Consider the following 21,628-nt stretch of genomic DNA (forward strand, 5'->3'; position numbering starts at 1 on the left):
GCCAACTACACAGTTATACTATCAAATATTTTAGACCCCAAATTTTACCTACCTGAAAACTGTTTTAATCTGGTGAGGAATCTCCTCCAAACTCTAAATATTTCCTTTTTGAAAAGCCCAGCACTCTGTTATGTAGAAATTAAAACACCACATCCCATGTTTATGTACAAGGCCCTATAATACAGGGCTCTTGCACTCGCTAATTTTCTGGAGGGCTTGGCAAGAGTGCATTGCTTGGTTTGGGAGTGAGATCAAAACCATATGCCTAGGTCCCAACCAAGAGACCTCACGGAGGTTATTCAAGGAAACTTCAGGTTGACAATCACCTCACCATACACCCCATGAGTTAGGAGTTCAGGAGATAGCACTGCAGAGAGTTGCCAGGAAGAGAGAGAGAGGAAGGCGTGTGCAAAGAGAAAAGGGAAAAAAAGAAGGTTCTGTGACCATCCTTATAGTTTGTGGGCATTCTGTTGATATGGGGGAAAACTCTTGGAAGCGTGGTGAGCACTGTGCTGGCATGGTGGAGACCTCAATTATGGTGGTGTGGTGGGCATGAAGCGTGGTGAGCACTGTGCTGGCATGGTGGAGACCCCAATTATGGTGGTGTGGTGGGCATGATGCTGCCACGGCAGAGCCCCCAGTCTTAGTACTGTTAGAAGAGGGGCACGACCACAAAAATGATTCGTGTTTAGTAGAAAATGCACATCTGAAAGTACCTGGGTGGATGCAGACCAGGCACATTACAGTGGAGATTCACCTGGCCCTTGGGGAAGTGGAGAGGAAGAGAGGTGAGATTGTGAGTTGCAAAACTACTAGAGTGCTAGCTCCTCAGGGAGCTGTAGTTGCAAGCCTCCAAGGAAGCCACTGTAGTCTGTCCTCCCAGCAGCGCCGCCCAGAGGATTCAGGGGGCCTGAGGCAAAGCAAATTCGGGGGCCCCCTTCCATAAAAAAAGTTCGTTTTGCCACCCCAAGCGGTGAAGAAAAAAAGAAAAACCCAAGTCGTGCCGCCGAAGAAAGCAGAGGACAGGAGGACCCGCCGCTGAATTGCTGCAGAAGACTGAAGCGGAGCGATTGAGTTGCTGCCGAAGTGCTGCTGACGAGGAAGAGAGGGACTGAAAGACCTACTACCAAATTGTTGCCAAAATTGCCCCCGCTCTGTCTGCGGGGCCTGGGGCAAATTGCCCCCACCCCTTCTGGGCGGCCCTGCCCAGCAGGGCAGCTGCACTCTGGGGAGATGGATAAAGATTAAGCGGGTCAGAAGTAAGAAACAAAAGGAAACCCTTCAAAAGAAGAGGTGGTGATGGCTGGCTGGGGTATTCCCTCCCAAACAAGAGAAATAAGAGGATGTTCTCGTGTAGCCAGCTCTTGTTTGGCTTGTAGCAGGTCTAGGATAAAGGACTACTGAGAAAACAGCTAAAATCCACTCACCACAGTAGAGTCAACCTTTGGTCCCCCATCATCTGCCACTACTGTTAAAGTGTAGAAATCCCCCTTCTCTCGATCCACCTGGCTTTTGACTGTGATGACACCCTACCAGGGACAAACAACGACAAAGATCATGAATACCCATGTCGTGCTTACTGCTCAAGCACCTAAAGCCTTGGCCGGATCGGCCATTGTTAGCTACGTACAGTGATTCCATTGATCTTGAACAGGGATAGTGCCTGAGTATTGGTGTTGGGGTCAAACTTGTAGGTGATCTGGTTCAGGTTGTCAATGGAGCGTGCGAGGACGCGCAGCACCTCTGAGCCTGGGGGAATGTTCTCTGTGATCACTGCCTCATAGGTGAGGTTTGAGAACTGCACAGCCTCATCCATTTCATTCAACAGGCTGACATAGATGCTGCAGAAACCTTGGTTGTTGGGGGGTGCCTGGTCTGTGGCAGAGACATTCATCAGGTAACTGGTTTTTGTCTCATAGTCCAGGTAGTCGATGGTGGTGATGAGGCCAGTGCTCTCATCAATTTCAAACTTCCCCTCAGAGCCAGACAGGATTTTATAATTCACCAGACCTCCATTCCCTGGGGGAGGAACAAATGATCATAGTTAGACTGGACTTCACAGAGAAGCAGACAAGGCCACAGGACCCCTAACTTTGCCCAGCAGGTCAACTTGCTGAAAGCCTGAGGGGTGCCCCTAATCTATTTAAAATGAAAGAGGTTACAGATATTCTTATATCTAATATGCAAGTGCAGCCTGAGTCCCAGAATGTAATGTTCCATCTTAATCTGAGTTAGCCAAAGCACTTTAAGCCAAGACAGGTTAACCCCACACACAGCACAGCTGGTTTTATCATTTCTTTTACTGTTTCAGTGACTTTTCCCTCTAAGCTGCCCAAAGGTACTAATGAGATGGTATGACAGACCTCCTCCCTTTCCTGAGAAGGCTTGGGACAAAGCAATGGCTAAATGTCCATCTATCAATGGACTGGCCTCTCTGCTGTCTGGAGTAAAAGAATCCCAAATCAGAGGAACTGGACTGGTCAGAAGCTGCAGGCTTTAGTCTCCCTAACCTCTCTCTTATTTCAGGCACTAATCTGCATCCTTTGCACTCCCACATCAAGAGTGGGGAAAGAGAGGCAAGAATCCACTCACACAACCAGAGACAGATGGTGTGATCCCACAAGAGGCTGGGGAGCCGTGGTGGCAGATTTTTGCAGCTCACCACAATGTCCTTACCTGTGTCTCGATCTGTTGCCCGGACAACTGCGACAGAAGTTCCAATCCCTGCCGTCTCTCGCAGCCCCAGACGGTTGTACTGCCGTTGGGTAAACACAGGCACCTCATCGTTTACATCTTCCACATACACTATCACCTGGGGGAATCCCCAAAACAAACCATTAGTGTACTGCACACTGCCTGGAATTTGTCCTGAAGAAAACAATGAGGAAGACGCTTCCCTGGCAGAAGGAGCTGCTCTCTTGCATTTCAAGGACTGTGAGCCTCTCCACAGACCAGTACTATTAGAACATAGATACACAAGCACTCCCCGCTTCAGTGGGCACCACTCGGAGAAGTTACAAATACAAATCGTGACATTCCCCCATGAGTCCATCTCACGTAATTCCAATAAAAAGAAATAAAATATAGCTGGGAAGTTAATAATAGCAATAAAGTGGTTGCCCAATTTTGTGGGTTTTTTCGCCAACTCGTTGCCACATTTGTGAATTACGTGAGTTTACTTTATTTGCTGGGGAGATGGCAACCACTAGTTCAAACCCTGGTAGAGTTGACTCGGCCCTGCCTCCTTCTGAGGTAGACACAATTTCAATTCTAGGCACTTTACTGTGTGAGAGTCAGCGGGACGAGACCTTAAAAAGTGAGATCCTGTTTGTGCCACATAGGCATTAATGATCCTGTGTTAAATTTTGTAAGTGTTGCGGTCCACTCCAGTGTGTAGACCAAAATATACTTTCTCCACGAAAGGTGTGCTGCAGACTCGCTATCTGATAGCTTGTTCCTGGCCTCCTCTTCCACAGCTGAATGGTGGTGTTTGTATATAGGCCTCAATCCTATAATTGCATCCACATAGGCAGATTCCTGCATCCATGCAGAACTCTGCTGAAGTCAGTGGGTCTGCATGCTACAGAGGTTCACCTTCATGGATCCGACTGCAGGATTGGGGCTTGGATCATGAAGTTCTTTGGGATCCTTCAAGAAGAATGGAGTTGTACCAATAACGAATATTACTACTACTGAGGTCTGTTTTATTTAAATATGTCACTGGCCACACACCTGTATTTTCAGACAGATCAAGAGTACAGCTACCTTACAAAGCTACAATGTGAAAATAGAAAAAGGAAGCTAAGTAAGCAAGACTGTACATTCAAAAAGGAGGAGGGAAATTTCCATACCTGGACAAATATTGGGCAAATGTAACCATACAGTTAAACACTTTTTCAATATCATGTTGTCTGTGTATGCATATTGTGTTCTGAAGTGATTATGTATCTTCTTTTATTTAACTTGTAACTAAATAAATTCAGCATAACACATTTCTAATTGCTTGAAAAAAATTCCCTTTGCTGAGGATTCTCTTGTCAATTTTCAGCCTAATTACGTTATGAAATGGCACAGAAAAATATCCTCCACCCAAAAGCAGTACCCATAGAATTTCCATCAGTCATTTCTGCAGCACTTTGCTGACGTTTCCACCTCTGCTGACATTGCACCGCAATGAGTGGAAATTACCAACATTTGATGAAACCACTGTAATATTTTGCACTAAAAAACGTTTCACAAAGTTTTGTCTGGTTTTACCTTTACCCTCTTGTTACTCTAGGCCCAGGCATGAGCTCTTCATCAATTCTGCTGATCCCCCACACTCACCCAGTGCCAACCTTACTCTGATGTAGCTCCTCACTGGTTCTGCAGCACCCCTCCACCTTAACCTCAGTGATGTCCTTACCCTAACGGAGCTCCTCATTGATCCTTGTTCACTGTTGTAGGCTTCCACCTCAAGGACATGGGAGGAATTGTTCTCTCTGTCCAGGTGCCGTAAGCCCCGCATGACCAGCCCACTGCTGGGGTTGATCCGAAAGTGGTTGTAATTGTTTCCTATCAGTAAACAAACAAAACATAACAAAGTACATATCAATCAGTTCTCCAAGTGGAACAAACATCATGGGATCCCCACACACAGCAAAGTAGAATTGTGGAAAAGTGACTCAGTGGTGATACTTGTGTAGTTAATTACTGGAATGGGCATACATCCCCATAGCATTTGTTCATTGCCCTTGATAACCAAGCCTCATCCATACTAAGCACAACTCAGAACAACTTTTAAAGCTGGTTTAACGAGAAGAATTTAATCCCCATCCACACTACAGAGAAACTGTACTAATGAAACCATTTTCAACAAAATGTGCTCAGGAGACTTCCTTTCCCTTTGCAGGGCCCAATCAAGGCTCTAAAATGTGGTTGTGACAAGTTAAAAAAAATATGTTGTGTGGCTGCATATCACAGTAATTCCCTAAAACGGCTTAAGAGGTAGTAATGTGGAGCAGGCTGTAATGGGTCAGTGTAAATGCAGGGTAATTATACTGGAGTAGTGCTTTTTGAGAGCTAACTCCCACTAATTCATATATCGGGAAGTTTTACATCAACATGCAATTACTTATCCTTACTCCTTTGGATTCATATTTAAAACACATGTTGTTAGAATTTAGGTGCATTAATTACATTATTATGTGGTCACCCATCTCAGTGATATAGGTAAAAATGTCTATCTTATAGCTATTGCAGGTATCAAAAACCAAAACGACAATGCAACTAGAGTGTAATTGCAGTCTAACTACAGTTACCATAGCATAGTCCAAATTGTCAAGGACTTATCTCTTCCAACCATAAGTATTAAAATGGATGGGGGAGAGAATGATGAAGTTTAATACATAGGGAAAGAGATGTTTCTGTAGTTGTAGGGCAGGCCAAAGAAGGCCAAAATGTGATGAAATAGTTACATCATGCAAGTTTGCCAGTGTGCTTATCTGGCCAAAAGGTGATAGCAAAACTTCAGTTAACCAAATCACATGGACACACAATTCCCTGTTGCAAACAGGCACCTAGACTTACCCCTGACAATCCTGTACCACACTCTCCCATTAACACCTTCATCCGCATCTGTGGCTTTCACCTTCAAAAAGAAAAAAGAAGCCAGTAAAGGCCAGTGATTTTCAGATTGTACCAGAAGCTCTCTCCTTCTCCTGCTCTTATGCAAGGCCAAAAGCAAAAGTCCTCAGATACACAGGATTGTCTTGTTTCCCCAAATCCTCTGGGTCACAGGGGCACATCTTTAAATGTCCCTGTTTCCCAATGGGTTCAGAATCAGAGGTGCCCGTCCCATCTACAAATCTCAGCTCAACTATGGTTTAAGTTTTAAGTGTATGGATAGACTTTTCTGTTGCTCTGTACTGGCAGTGAGGAAGCATTGCTCCTTGGTCTGCTCTGCCTGCGGCAGAAAGTAAATATATGAAATTCAATAAGGACAAATGCAAAGTACTGCACTTAGGAAGGAACATTCAGCTGCACACATACAAAATGGGAAATGACTGCCTAAGAAGGAATACTGCAGAAAGGAATCTGGGTGTCCTAGTGGATCACAAGGTAAATGACTCAACAGTGTAACACTGTTGCAAAAAAAGCAATCATTCTGGGATGTATCAGCAGGAGTGTGATAAGCAAGACACGAGAAGTAATTCTTCCTCTTTACTCCACGCTGATTAGGCCTCAACTGGAGTATTGTGTCCAGTTCTGGGAGCCACATTTCAGGAAAGATGTGGACAAATTGGAGAAAGTCCAGAGAAGAGCAACAGAAATGATTAAAGGTCTAGAAAACATGACCTATAAGGGAAGATTGAAAAAATTGGGTTTGTTTAGTCTGGAAAAGAGAAAACAGAGGGGACATGATAAGTTTTCAAGTACATAAAAGGTTGTTACAAGGAGGAGGGAGAAAAATTGTTCTTAACCTCTGAGGACAGGACAAGAAGCAGTGGGCTAAACTGCAGGTTTAGTTGAACCTTAGGAAAATCTTCCCAACCGTCAAGGTGGTTAAGTACTGGAATAAATTGAGAAGGGAGGTTGTGGAATCTCCATCATTGGAGATTTTTATGAGCAGGTTAGACAAACACCTGTCAGGGATGATCTAATACTTAGTCCTGCCATGAGTGCAGAAGACTGGACTAGATGACCCCTGGAGGTCCCTTCCAGTCCTAGGATATATATAATTAGCCTAAGCTAATTGGATACCCCAAGGTTCCACACGACTGATGTTCATTAACACATTTGTTAATTATCTGGAAAAGGGGTAAACATCTATAGATAACACAAAGTAATTTAGGTTAGCTAAGACTAGGGAAGATGCCAAAGAACTTCAGAGGGACCTAATAAAGCTTGGGGAACTGGCAGCATGACAACAGATGAAATTTATTCTTGACACATGCGAGGAAATGCACACTGGAAGAAATAAGTTGAATTTCTCCAACACATTGCTCTAATGATTTGGGAAAAAGACCTGAGTGTCACTACAGACAGCGCAATGAAAACCTCTGCTCAATGTGCAGCAGCTGCTGTCAAGGAACAGACAGAATGTTAGGATATACATAAACAATAGGATAGAAGATAACACTGAAAATGTTATAATGACATAATATATGGCTATGGTATGCCATCACCTGCAGTACTGAGTTCAGTTCTGGTCAACCTATCTCTAAACAGATACAGCAGAAACAGAGAAGGTGCTCAGGTGGGTGACAAAAATGACAATCAGCATAGAATGACTTCCAGATGGAGAGAGACCGGGGCTGCTTAGTTTAGACTGGGGATGAATAAGAGGGGGAATGAATGAAGTATACAGCAGTGAATGGTATAGAAAAGGGTAAATAGGAGCACTCACCTGACCTTTCCCATAATGCAAAATAAAGGTGACATTAAATTAACTTAAATGGCAGAAAATTTAAAACTGATAGAAAGAAATATTATTTATGCAATAGAGCCAGCAACCTTTGGACTCAAATCATAGAGCTATCATTAAAGCTTCATGTAGATGATGAGACCATCCACAGTTACATTAGGTAGGATATATTATATATATTATGCTATATGTTAAATAGTTTGCCCTAAACCTTTATGGTTTAGGGCAAAAACAAACCCTAGTTGAGGGGATTGTGAAGAAATGTCCTTTTTTGGCAGGTTATTCCATAATTGTCCATTATGGGGTTTTTTCGCATCATGCTCTGAAGCATCTGGCTCTGGCCAGTATCGGAGACAAGTTACTGGACTGGATGTATCACGGGAGGATAATTCCTATGTCCTAGATATACAGTATTGAATGAAATGTTGCCAAGCACTTGGGGAGACTTTACATAATGGGTCCACCTGGTGTTTCTATGGAACACTGCAGGGTTTCCCCTCCTCATGAGCACTTTCCAGGAACCCACCCCCAAGCATCCTTCTTGCCCCGCCTCTGCCTGACCTGCAGAGCTGCTACAGCAAATCTGCCCACACCACAGCTATTCGCAGCCTTCAAGCAGGATACTGAGGGGGTGGAGTGCATGATTGTCTAATGCCCCAGATGAATCAAAATTTTCTAATTTCCTTTCAAGAAGAGAAACAAATGCCCCTCTTCTCCCAAAATGCAGAGGAAAAACAAATGTAAATTGTGGCTATTGCTTTGCAAAATGACTGAAGTGAAAAAAATGCATGAATGCACAGGAATTTGGGGAATTTCTCAAGTATTTTTCATGGGCTGTTTTGCCATGTAGGTATAAAGGTTTTATTCTGCCAAGACTGTATGTTTTGGCTGAAAATGTTACTGAATATTCTGGTTTAACAAAGCAGAAAGGGGATTTGCAACAAAAACTCCAAAAATGGCATTACACAAAGGGCTTTATTTTGCCTTGTTGCAAAACAGATGTAAGGCCCAAATGATCAGAAGCAGTCACTGCACTGGGGTGCCTCAATTCATGGGTGTCCATCTTCAGACACCTTTGGGCTGGCTTTCAAAGCAGCCCCAATTCTAAATGACATTAATGGGAAGCACAGGCTCAGAACCTCTGAAAGTTGGGTCCTAGGTGCCTTCAATGGGACATCCAAAAAGTGAAGACAGCCCAAGTTAGTGGTCACTTTTGCAAATGTTGACCCCACAACCTCAAATCATCCAGCATCCTTCCTGTGTCACACTCAGACCCATGTCTCCTCTTCAGCGCCTGTCCAGTCAATATCCCACAGACACGCACCTTATAGCACAACTCAAAGTGCCCCCATTCCCTCTCCTCCATGCCGAGAAAAATACGATTATTAGACATTTCTAGCTGCAAGCACAAAGCTAGTTTTTCTGCTGGCAAAGGGCTGGCCAATGCACTCTGCTGCCTTTTCAGCTCCCCTTGCATGGTCTAATTTTCAAAGCACACCTTAGCTTGGTCTGGGTCCATTTTTACTTACCCCTGAGCTCATTTGGTCTGAAAAGGGGACCTATTTTCTAGTGAAAAGTGTGTAAAATATAGCATACTTTGGGGTGACCTGAAACTATTTTCAAATTAGTAATGACATGGGGGAAAAGCTCACATTTCAAGCAGCTTTGACGTTCCTGCCAAGCAAACTATTTAACATGCCTGTGCCATCAGGCTTTGAGTCTGTGAGCTCATTTCTGGGACAGGATTGCATTGGCTCTCTGTTACCATGCCTGGATATTACAAACCAGATAAAATAGAGGGCAGTATGGATCAGAGATCTATGTCCGCTGGCTGATAATTCTTAAGCATATCCAGAATGTCTATGTGGTGATATCAACTTGCCTTCTAAGATGCTGGAGCTCCCTTCTCAGAAAAGCTGACCGAAGGAGAGGAGTCAGAAGAGGCAGTGGTGAGGAAAACCAGAGGAAAGGGAAGAAGAGAAAGATTCTTAGCAGAGTTTAATGCAGTTCCTTGGCTGCCATGCAGTGGGTGTGTTTAACGAGAAAAAGATTTCAGTTTTACAGCGAAGACAAAAAGGAGGGATTTTCAGAGCCCATAGAAATTAAGGGGAATTGGGCATCCAGATCTCCTAGGCCAAGGTGAAAATCCCACCCAGAAAGATTTCTTCATCCACCTTCTGCACAGGATGTTTTTTCACAGCTCATCCCAGGTTATTTGATAAAGCCACAAGGGCAGGTATGCCCTGCTGGGAGATGTGCAAAATGGGTCAGCAGGTGAAAAGAGACAGTTTTGGCTCTACAGTGATTGGCTTCCATCTGCATTTGTTAAGCTATTTGTTTTCAATAAACTTGTTCGGCTGCACTGCCCAGCTTCTCCCTCTGCTGGAACTTCTGGTGAAATCGCAATCAGGTGCTTGCAATGCCACTAAAATGACTGTGAAGCAACAAATCCAGCATTATGGACTTTAAGCAGAGGAATAAGGAGAATGGAAGGTGGGCAGGGGGAAATATTTGGTTAAACAAAGAGTCAGATTCAAATATCCTTATTCATGGTGAGTAGTAACTTACTCTTCAAATAGTCCCATTGATTTCAACAAAAGCTACTTGTGCAGTAAGCTACTACTCCTAGGGAGTGAAGGTGGAACAATCTGGCCCAAATAAATTTGATACTTCTCAAAATGTAGGAAAGGCACAAACCAAAATCCACTTTCCTAATATGATAGATTTTTAAAATTTTCTACAGTATGAAAATCCTGCTTTAAAGCTGTTAAAGGGAACTTGCCAACAACTATTTGTGACTTTTTCTGCCTGTTTTCTACATGAGAAATTTAGATCTAGTCTTCCCTGTTCTCTCCTGAAAGATTCTGTTGCTGACTGGAGAAGCAGCAGGATTAGGACATCACAAGTCACAACATACAAAGCTGAGAGGGGCAGGGCTATTTAGTTGGACTGCTTAAATGTTAAAATCCATTTAATTCAAAAGGGTGGAAACACTTGGGAGAAATGATCTCTTTTGAAAGATACAACATTCCTTCTTTTGCAGCCAGTTCTGTGGTGAGTGCTCCAGAACAAACTGACAAGACAAGATGAGATACTCTCGGTATTTCTAAAGTAGATAGCAGGGAAAAAAAAACCTTTAAAAAAACGCCTTTAAAAAAAAACTGTCAGGGCTTCTTTGTATATCAAAAAGCAGAAAGAATACACAAAGAATTTCCCTTTTGCAGGTTACCTTTAAAAGAGGGACCAATAGATACAGGACAGAAGAGAAAGGCCAAAAACAGGTAGTAAAAGGAGAGAGAGCTAAGCAGGAGAAAGAAAAAGCAAAGAAAGATTAGGGAATTATTTTGAGGAAAGGAAAATAGAAGAATGAAAAGAGTAGAAGAGAAAGTGTGTTTGAGAGAGAAGAAGAGAGTGCAAAGGAAAGAGGCCTGCTTCCACTCCTCCCCCTCCCCCAGCTGCTGATCCCAAATTGGCTCCCAGAGTAACCTAACTGACATTCAGTGAATAGCATCTAGCCACCAGACTGTACCATTCAAACTTTCCACAGGGGAAGGTGAGAGCTGCTCAAAGAATTACAATTTAGTCTGATATCCCTTCCCTAAAGGGACTACATCCAAACCTCCAAAAACAATACAATCCTAAGGAATGACCAAACGAGTTTGTTGATTCTAAAGTGCGGAGCTCTGTAGGTTTGGCTGGTTCATTTAAGTTGTTTTGGCTTTGTCTGTTCCTGCTATTCCCATCCTAGCTGCCATCTCTCCCCGCATCCTACCTTACCCCCTTCTTCCCTCCCCCAAGAAGTAAGGGACTGGAAGACAACAGAGAGCTATGGAAGGGCAAGCAGCAAGAGGGAAAAGACAGGAGAAGGTAGACACCCCTGTGCAGCTTGAGTATTAGTGAGAGTATTAGTACAAAGCCAGGGGACCGGCTGCAGCCTCATGGGATTGTCCTGAAAAGATAACAGCAGCTGTAGGAGCACACAAGGGGGAAAATGATCAATCAATGATCTGCGCTAACTCTGAAGAGCTATCCTGCAGCCTGTGTTTTGCAGCATTTCTTGACAGCTTCTAAGGGAAAGGTCAGTGCTCTCAGGTCCTTCTAATCTGGGCAGCCTATCCCCTCTTCCAGTCTTTCAAGTTTGATTTCACAAAGATCTGGAGAAAAGCAAAAGGCTTTAAAGCAGCCAGGGCATGAGGATGTGAGATGGTCTCGGATGCTGCTAAAATAAGGTGATCACAGTCAAACCTGATCATTCATGATCACGGTCTCCGTCCGGGAGGGAAACAGCTCTGTGAATGTATCACTTACTGGTCTGCAGGTAGGGTTTTGGGGCAGTGGGCTGAGGAGATTAGTCAAAGGGAAACATATTTTAAGTGATTGTGCTGCATTGATTAGGTACTAAAATACTGAGTTTTCTGAAACTTTGTATTTGGTAGTATAAAACTGAGCCACTGAATTTTACATCCTTCTCCAGATAGGTAAAAGGTGGTTTTTTGTTTGGGTTTTTTGCAGTTTCTTTTCCATATTAAGGAGAGCCGGGGACACTTTCCTAGCGTTCACCAATTTCAAGATACAATGAGAAGGGAAGAGGAAAGCCCTTTTCCATCAGCACTGTGTCACAAGTGCACAAGCCACTGAAAACGACTTTCTTCTAGCAAAAGATCAGAAAAGGTGATGAGAACTTGTGAAAACGACTGCAAAAATGCACAAACCCACCCCAGACCTGCTATTTGGTGAGACCGAGGAGAGGAACTTTTTGTTCCATTTTTTATGATGTTCCAAAACTATGACTTTTTCACTTTTGTTGCGAACATTTTACAAAATGAAACCCTTCACAACCTTCATCTGCGTGCTACAAAGATGTGATCTGAATCTGAATCATGGGCATATGCCAGTCACTTCATACTATATTTAATCAGATAGGGGCAATGTTTTGTATGGTGACTGGCAGATTGTTTGCTCTTCAACAGGCCTTTTATTAATACTGCTGGATTTCACTAGCTAATTGTGCCTGCTGTGGGAGCAATCACAGAATGGCAACTCTGGTGTGTAGGCAGGGCTGGGAGGAAATGGAGTGGCTAGTATTTTTAAAAATACTGCTGGGCAAATACGTTGTTAACATATTTACAGAATAATTTATCCAATTAATTTCCATGAGATTTTACAAAAAAGAAATTAAATTCTAAATTATTTGCCACCTCTAGTTGCATAAGTGGCTGGATTGAATTCCACTTTCAATTCAAATGAATACATGCCAATTTTATATATACCAGGCACAAGTTGCTCAGCAGTAGTACAAAACTAATTTCAAATTGCTAGCTGCAGCGCTGGCCTGAATCTGTCTGTTACCCAGAGCAGCCATTTCCTCCTGTACGGAACAGTGAACTGATGAAGGCCTTTGACTTTGTGTGGTAGCAAAGTGTCCCGCTTAGTATGTGGTATATGGGGGAGGTTCCCCTTCCTGCTCTGAAAGCCATTAATATGGAAAGTCCTTCACACTAGTGAGTACCACACAACAGTTCCCAGCACTAGCTTGCTTTGGGGTCCAGGCTCTGGCAACACCATCTCAGAGAGAGAGAGAGAGAGAGAGAGAGAGAGAGAAGGGCATGCAACTGGGGAAGGGATGAGAGAGGTACAAGCAACTAAGGGAGGAAGCGATGAGATATAGGAAGGATCTGCAGAAAGAGAGCAGGAATATTTCTTCCCATACCTGCGAGTCTGTTTTAGTTTACCTGTGGATTAGGATGAACACTCAGCAGGCTTTGATGGGAGAAGGGAAATCAATACACCGTCTCAGGAAAATAACAGTGGACATTAAATTGGGAGTGGACATTAAAGTGGAGGAAAACAGACATAATGGCAATACAGACTGTGCACAAAGTTGTCCGATTTATCAGAGAGATTCCATTCTTCAGTTCAGAGCTCAGGGGCCAAATGCACTCAATTACAGCAGTGTAAATTTGGAGCATCTCCATTTAAGTCAGTGGAGTTGCAAGGACACTGGTTGTAACCATGAGCAGATATGGCCTACAGCTGCTAGCACAAGTGACTTATGTTTGCAAATCTCTTCGGGTATTCTCAGCCTGAGGTACTGGATATTGGCTGTGCAGCACTCTATACTGTCAAGCGCAAGAATTCAAAGCTCTTGAGACAGGTCTCCACAAATGAAATTGGCTTAAAATCTAAAACATTTTGGTTTCTTTTTCTTTGCCTTCTGGTTTTTGAACCTCTGTGCTGTACAAGGGTTCATGTTTTCAAGCTTGGCTCTGCAACCGTGAAGGCTAGGAATTTTCTTTTTCTTCCTTCCTTCCTTTTGAAAGCTGAGATTCTCATGTAATGACTTGAATCCAGGGACTGGGTCCTTAAGAAAAAATAGCAAATATTGCAAGATTTGAAACAGAATCACAAGAGCTGGCAAGACTAATCTCTGGTAGTGTTCACGTGAGCCAGAACCCTGTGAATCATGCTGAGAATACCACTCTGGAAATCAAAAGGATTCCCAACTGACTCAGTCAGTGGAAGGAGGACATGACTCAAAACCTCCCTCACCCCCGTGGATGGCTGGGAATGGAATTGCCACTGAGGCCATGTGAAAGGAGTGCTTTGGGTCACTCTCCGGTGAACACTGACAATAATGCTGGTGGTATCCCTGGGGAGCCCTCAGCCACTTCTCCAATGGAGTTGTGGTAGCACTGCAGTGATGCCAGGGTGAGGGGGTGTGAAGTCTGGAAAGTTTGCATTTTTTTAACATGAAAAATCTTTCCACTGAAGGTAGGCAGCTGGAAACCTCCAGAAGCACATCTGAACTTTGTGAAGAGGACTTCTGACCTTTCAACTTTGCCGCGTGCTAAAGGAAATAATCTGATCTTGTGTAGGTAATTCGGTTCATGTGGTTTTCTTGGAGCTCTCCAAGTGAAGTCTGAGCTGTTTTGGCTGCAGCAGGGCAGCTTTGGAAACTACAGGTAATGTGGTGGCTTTTCCCTACATGTACTGAGGGCAGTTTCTCCATCTGAAATAATTGTGAATAAACCCCTTTCATGAGAACCACCACCAGAAGGTGCGGGAAGGGCAGAGGCTGAAACAAAAGCAAACACATATCTTACCAACCTGAAAAAAGGATTCCATTGATGGGGGAAGGGACCGCCTCAGATCTGACATGACATTTAGTAAGATAAATGGGCCTAAGAAGCGATCCAGGGGAATGAGATTCTGACAGTGTCACAGGGGGACTGCATTATAGCTGTGTACATTGAATCTTAAGTCTGGTCACTCTCCATATGTTCTTCATCATACTAAATAGACACCGTCAGCCACAAGTATTTTTAGGGAGGGACTGGTTGGTTAAGTCATTATTAATGCTGGAATATGATGTGATTGCTTAATGATTGAGAGAGAGAGAGAGTGTATGTATGTAAAATGCTGTTGTCTTTTTATTATAATTAATAGATATGCCTTAAAACTTTATAGAAAATTTAAAAAATTGTGGATTTTTATATTTTCACATGTTTAAAAATGTTAGGACTGCATATTGTGCCATTCTAGAGTATTTGCATAGCAAACATTCTGCAATCGTGATTTAATCTTTGTAGAAATATGCAGCAGAATATTTTTCCAACTCTCAGTGTCACTGGTGTCAGGATATAGTGTAGTTCACACGCAGAATGGATTTGCTATATTGGATGTAGGGATTAAGCTAAAAGCTGCAAGTAAGCATGACTTAGCATAGTCACCTTTTCCTGCTTCTCTCATAGAAATGGGGAGTTAGACTGTGAGTTGGATAGCTCCTCTACAGCCACCTTGATAACTGTCCACCATGATTGTTTCAACAGTACAAGCCTCAAGCTTCTATAAAAACAGCCATTTAAATGTTAGCTTCATAGATAAACCATCAAGGATATATGTGGGAAATATCCTATATCATTCTGTGCATGTTGCTTGATTCAGCTTTCATTTGAATAAATTCATTATATAGTTAAGTTTCTCCACTGACTTGTACACCTGGGAGTTGCCTCTTTATCAATGGATACCAGCAATTCCACTGAAAACCACCAACTGCAGCCTAACTCTTAGCTGTGGGTCAGACGTTGGCCCAGTTTTGCCTGCTTTGCACTGCTCTGGCAATGCAACGCCACAATAATGCTGGCTTAGATGGCTGGTGAAGGATCCCACTAGCATGGGGGATTTCCTGAGTGATACCGAGCTGCTGTAGTTGCCCCTAAGCTAACTTCTTTACTGGTCCTCAGTGTAGGGGGCATGACTGGGGAAATTTTTTTTTTTTTTTTATAAGCTGGCTAAGGTGTAAAAATTTTGAAGGAAACTAACTCATTAGAACCCTGTTTTTCATATCAGGCTAAAGATAAAGAGAGAAAAAGATAGTCTTGTGGCTAAGGCATTGAACGGGATCAGGAGATCTAGGTACAATTCCTTACTCTGCCACAGATTTCCTGTGTGACCTTGGACAACCACAGAATCTCTCTGTCCCTCAGTTCCCCATCTGTAAAATGGGGATAACAGTACTTCCTTTGTCTGTCTTGCTTATTATAGGCAGGGGGCAGCATTGCCTATTATTAAGTGTACCAGGCATTTTGCATTATAAGTTGCTGTTTTCACTTACTTATAACTTTGTCAAACTTCAACCATCTGGGCTGACATTTTCCATACTGGATGTCTGCCTCAGACTGAATTTGTTTGGAAAATTTCAGCCAAAATGGATCAGCCATTTCTGGGAATGAGGCTATGGAAAAGTACATTGTTTTGCTCATGTTAAATTCTTGAGACCTTTTCTTTGAAAAGCTCTAGCTCCCGTTTGGAGCAGGGACTTGAAATTTGGCAGGAGATGGCCTTTCTGTCAGGGATTGTGCCATGCCATCCCTATGGAAATCTGTCTTGATTTGGCCATGTTATAAGCCTTTCAAAAAATCGCAGTAATAGCGATGAAACCCCCTGTCAAAGAGTCCCATCTCCCTCTTCTGCTCGTCCACATATTGAATGACAACCTACTATTGCTATCAGTTACTTCAGGTCCACACGGTTGATCCACCCCTGCTGACAATGCATGTGGGTGTCATTTTGATGCCACATGATGGAATTTCTGTTTTTTCAGTTTGTGGTTTTTTTTTAAAAAAACAAGGACATTATCCATAAAACTACATTAAAATAACATTACTAAGTTTGCAAAGTCTAGCACTCAAAATCAAGAAATGCCAGAATTAAGGTTGCCTGTGTATATGCATTATTGAGAGTCTTAAATGACATGATCACAAACTTTTTTTTTCCACAGCAACCCTGCCCCATTCAGTGCACAGGATAGACAGTCCTCACTTAATGAACTGCTTATTCAAGATTTTGTTTTCTCCTCCTTGTTCACCATGTGGCCTCATGTATTACTGACTGTGTTGGGGCTTCTCAGGGCTTCTGTAATATAATTATAATAAACCAATTAATAATAATTTAAAAAATATTTACCCAGCCCTTATATTTCTTGAAAATCCAAGCAGCTCAGTGATGAAAAGAAATACATCTGAATGTTAAAATGAGTGTTTGAGAATGAGTTCACATAGCTGCATGGTTGTACTAAATGCCTTTAGAATGGCCTTGGTAGCAACATTTTCTGGAGTTTCACTGAAAAAAATCCCAAAATTGTCCAAACCTCCCCCCAACTATATTTGGTGAAAAATTCTGATGAATCAAAAAGACATTCTCTGTTTAAAAATGTTTTGATGGAAATGTTTCGACCAGCTCTAGTATTCCCTTACTTACACTTCGCTGCTGAGCTTTATATAATGGAGTTCCACTGGAATAGCAGCACTAGAGATGTGACACGCTAATTACCCAGGGCAATGCGGGAGGGGTGTGTTTTGCTCCACGTACCAATATGTGGCTATATATTCCCTTTAACAGATATTCCTGTCAGGGGGCTCTGTTGTTTTATAGATCTGTATTTTAGTTCAGTGCACAGAAACTGTATTTAATAGATCTAAATCCCACCTTTTGTTGCACTGTCCTTACTGGTGTCTTGGAACAAACAGTTCCATAACCTTATGACACAGGCTTGCAGCCCTGTACTTCCATTTCTAGAGAGTCCAAACTCTGGACTATCAGCCAGGGTCATTTAATTGACTAAAAATAAAAAGCCAGCTGCTTGTTAGAAGGTGTCAGAGTTACGAGTGGAATGAGAAGACGTGCACTTTGCCCGTGTGATGATGGGCCTCATGGAAACTTCACCTACCCTCACTTTTACTGGGGCCAGTGGAAGCTTCCTGCATCATGTTTTTAGGTGCATTTTAGTACTGATGAAAGGTGCTGGGCTGGCAGCCTGGCAAACTGAAGTCTTCTCTTTATCCAAGGAACACATATATGACATGAATCTCACACACTGGCGTACTGATGTGCCTCAGCCCAGTTCTGGAGGAACCATCCTCTAAGGATAAGAAGGTCATTCCACTTCTAATCCCAAGTCGTCGTAGTCCTCCTTGCTGACGTTACCCATGTCAGTGCCAACTGGCACCAGTCATGAGGGTGGTGTTGGTGATGTGCACACCTCTGTGGCCTGAGGCCATCAGTCAATTTTACAACAGCTATGGAACCGCTTCTAGATGGTAATAGTTTAAATCACCTAATTTCTGTTCATGTTCTGCATTGCAGGAAAGATGAACACAGAGGATGTTGGGAATGAGACCTCTCCAACACCTAGTATCCTTGGATTCCTTGTAACCACCACCAAGTTGGTCCCACTAAGTCCCGTGCCCCCAGGGGAGAAGCCAGACCCTTTGCCTATTATCATCGCACTCATCTGCATCTTTCTCCTCCTGGCTACCTGTCTTATCTTTGTCACTCTCTGCAAACCAGCAGCACTCGACCAGGCCCGCTATGGGCCACATGAGTGCATGCCCTATCACCCAGAGGATGCCAGTGAACCACAGCTAAGGTTCTGGAAGCGACTGGGCTCCCTAAGGCGTTCCATAAACAGCTTCAGGCGAACCCAGCCTGTCTCTCAGCACCATCAGACCTGCTCAAGAATGCCACCAGCCACCCAGGACTGGGACTTCATGGAGTCCACTAAAATGTGACAGCTGTTTCTCCACCATTCTGCTGCAAACACCAACTCATCTCATTACACAAACACCCCATTCACTGCTATCAATGAGATCTCAAATCATCCAATACCACTTTGCAGAGCACAGAGTCAGGGCAGAGACCTTGGGAGAGCAGAGTGGCAGCAATTCCCGTACCTATGGAAATCTCTAAAGGAGTCCCACAGCCCACAATGTGGGAGCATGAAGTTTGTAAAGACCAGCTGATGGAACCAGATTACACCAATGTGGTACTGTTTCTTGGGACCCTACAATCTGGAACTAACCAGCAGTGAGCGACATAAGACCAGCAACATCTGCTAGGGAAAGCATTTGACAGAAGGCATCACTAATTCTAAGGCTCCTTGCAAAGTGTCTCCCTGGGGTTAAGGAGTCTATTTCTCCAAGTTTTGGTAGTTTGAAGTTTTTCCTCCATCTCCTTTACTATAAAGACCCAGGGGTGCACATGCTGATGTTAAAATATCTGCCCTCTGTTCACTAACAGAAGCATTAGGGTATGTCTACATGTAAACCACAACAGTGGCACAGCTGCACCTCTGCAGTTGCATTCCTATAGGGCTTCAGTGAAGACACAACATACAACAACAGGAGGGGTTCTCCCATTGGCATAGGTACTATGCCTCCCAGAGTGGCAGTAGCTAGGTCGATGGGAGAATTCTCCCATTGACCCAGTGCTGTCTAGAGTCAGGGTGGGTATATCGGCTTATATATCGGCTTAACTGTGTCACTCAGGGGTATGGATTTTTCACACCCCTGAGCAACATAGTTATAACGACCTAATTTCCTAGTGCAGACCAGGCCTTAGCCGTTACAGCTCTTAGTTCATGGAGAATAGAAGCTCTCAAAGGTTTTGCCAAAGTCAGATAAAGACCCCAAACACAACTCTTTTACTTATGAAGCAGCACATGGTCCTGTAAGTCAGGTGTGGGACTGTGGCTAAGTGGCCCTGTTCAGTTCACTGTATATACCCTGAGCCAGTACAGGTGGAGGGAAGCAGACCCAGTGCAAGGCACTGTGTTGAATTTGCAAGGAGGTGATGGGAGGAAGTGCCTTGCAGGTGTTGCATTCAGACCAGATCTCCCTTCAAATATTCAGCAATGGCTGATTCAGGAGTGGCACTTGGGCTGCCACCATTTTAAAGTTTGTTCTCTGGGACAAACAGGTCATGGCCTGATGCTGAGCCACCGTGTCACATCCCCCCACCCATGCCACCCCACAATGCTGTGATACATCACTGCCACCTTGCGTAAAAACATAACATGCTGACATTGTGTCAGTCTGGATGTTTTCTAGGAAACAATAATGTCCTTCAATCCTCACTTGCAACACGTGTGCCATTTTAAAACAAGGACATACAAGCTGGGCTCCAAATGGTGCTGTTTGAGCACACTTTGTGGTGGAGGGCCCCTGCGCGTTGTGAGGGAGAAGACGAAGGGAAAAAACTAGTGGGGATACTGGATCCCTCTCTAGGTCACAGAGAATAGGGAGTTCATTAACCCCCATCCTCCCCCCATAGTCACCAAATTCAAACATTTTCTTGAGGGCTCACTTATTTGCATCATCTGCATTAAGCACTAGCCTTTAATACTAGTAAGGAAAGTGAAATACATGCTATTCTAAGCATTTCTGCTGGAAGCCTTGAGAATTTCTAACACGGGTGTCTCTGGGATCTTTTGTCTTTTAACCACTAACGATGCCCCTTTCTGGGACGCACTGAGAAATGGAGCTTGAGGATGGGTGGAAGAGGATGTGAAATGGTGTTACTTCAGTTTTAATATGTGTCTTGAATATTGCAATTAAAATATTCAGGGTTGCTGTTTTCTGGTCTGAAAGGGGTAGGTCCAAATGACACCCATGGGAAGATTTCACAGATAGCTTAGAATCATAGAATATCAGCGTTAGAAGGGACCTCAGGAGGTAATGTAGTCCAACCCCCTGCTCAAAGCAGGACCAATCCCCAATTTTTGCCTCAGATCCCTAAATGGCCCCCTCAAGAATTGAACTCACAACCCTGGGTTTAGCGGGCCAATGGTCAAACCACTGAGCTATCCCTCCCTGGTTAGAAGGTGCTGCTTGGTTTCTTTTGAAGAACATTGGGTAAGTCATGTAACATCTGTATCAAATGACTTGGGCAAGAGAGCAACAATCTCACTGGCTAACAAACACTGCGTCTAAGATGAGTGACCCAGGGTAAATCTATTACAGAAGTGTATTTCCTGAATTGACGTGTAGTCCTTTTAAGCAGATGTTTTCCTTTATGTTTTCTATTGTATTTTACATTTTTGTGTCCTTATAAGCTTATTCTTTTAGCTGGTTTATTCTGGAACTGGGGCCTCATTATAATTCTGTAATGGTTTGGAGTTTGTGCATGGAAAACGTCTTCTCTCAGCTGGCCTATTCCTAAGCAGGTGTGTGCTAAATAAGCTCCACTGTACTCACTCTCTGTTCACCATGTAATGTCTATGTACTCATCCCCGTGATACAATCTGTAGGTTGTTATACGTTTATATGTAATCATGGACTCCACAAATGTCTACTGAAAAACCGCTTCAATAAATAAGCAGCAGGTTCAGGTAAACATGCTTGTGAATGCATTAAAAGGGACTCTGGAGGGTTTCAACCACTGGCAAGTTGGCTGTGCAAGGATGAGCCCCTCATTTCTGCTGTAAAGGACATATGACTAGCACGGTAATCTACCTTCCCTTTCCCAAAGAAGCTCTCTAAAAAGAGCAGTATAAATAAAAATAGCACGTTTGTATCTTAGGGACAGGTTTTCCAAAAAGCTCCACACCCGGCAGCTCCCATTTAGCTACTTAAATGAAGTGGCCATATTTTCAAAAGTGCTCAGTGCCTAGCAATGGAGACGCGCTCTTTCTACCTAGCATCTTGAGAACAATGAGAACTGCTAGGTTCTCATTTAGCCCGAAGGGTTCATGACACACAATTTAAAACACGGGGAAACATTAAGGGAAAGGAGAATGCATCTTCTTTAACTTACTCAGCTGTGAACATTTATTTTAAACTAAACCCACAAAATTATTTGTTTCCTGGGTTTGTTTATATCATCACTCTGACATCATTTAAACCCAGTTTAATGTATTTCATTTCCCTTTGGTTTTGTTTCAGGGAA

General features: G+C 43.3%; 2 protein-coding genes across 5 annotated transcripts in view; one reads left to right on the top strand and one right to left on the bottom strand.

Annotated features, from left to right (window-relative positions):
• The window catches only part of CDH23 (cadherin related 23), a 552,537-nt gene that overhangs the window by 122,326 nt on the left and 408,583 nt on the right, over positions 1 to 21,628 (bottom strand). Inside the window, exons 29-33 of the mRNA XM_074958929.1 lie at positions 5,569 to 5,629; positions 4,406 to 4,554; positions 2,677 to 2,812; positions 1,631 to 2,019; positions 1,428 to 1,529 (exon numbers count right to left, since the gene is read on the bottom strand). Of these exons, the coding sequence (XP_074815030.1) occupies positions 1,428 to 1,529; positions 1,631 to 2,019; positions 2,677 to 2,812; positions 4,406 to 4,554; positions 5,569 to 5,629 (837 nt within the window). The remainder of the gene's footprint in view (positions 1 to 1,427; positions 1,530 to 1,630; positions 2,020 to 2,676; positions 2,813 to 4,405; positions 4,555 to 5,568; positions 5,630 to 21,628) is intronic.
• On the top strand, positions 11,136 to 21,189 carry C7H10orf105 (chromosome 7 C10orf105 homolog). 4 transcript variants are annotated; one of them, XM_074958927.1, is made up of 4 exons: positions 11,136 to 11,483; positions 11,918 to 12,076; positions 14,177 to 14,276; positions 18,050 to 21,189. In XM_074958927.1, exon 4 carries the CDS (start codon positions 18,055 to 18,057, stop codon positions 18,472 to 18,474), a length of 420 nt encoding a protein of 139 aa, XP_074815028.1. In that variant the 5' UTR covers positions 11,136 to 11,483; positions 11,918 to 12,076; positions 14,177 to 14,276; positions 18,050 to 18,054; the 3' UTR covers positions 18,475 to 21,189. The 4 variants fall into 4 exon arrangements, with proteins under 4 accessions (XP_074815028.1, XP_074815026.1, XP_074815023.1 ...); XM_074958925.1 differs by having other exon boundaries at positions 11,918 to 12,138; positions 14,177 to 14,367; positions 18,050 to 21,187; XM_074958922.1 differs by having other exon boundaries at positions 14,177 to 14,367; positions 18,050 to 21,187.

Source organism: Natator depressus, chromosome 7 (assembly GCF_965152275.1).
Source record: "Natator depressus isolate rNatDep1 chromosome 7, rNatDep2.hap1, whole genome shotgun sequence".
Taxonomy (NCBI): domain Eukaryota; kingdom Metazoa; phylum Chordata; order Testudines; family Cheloniidae; genus Natator; species Natator depressus.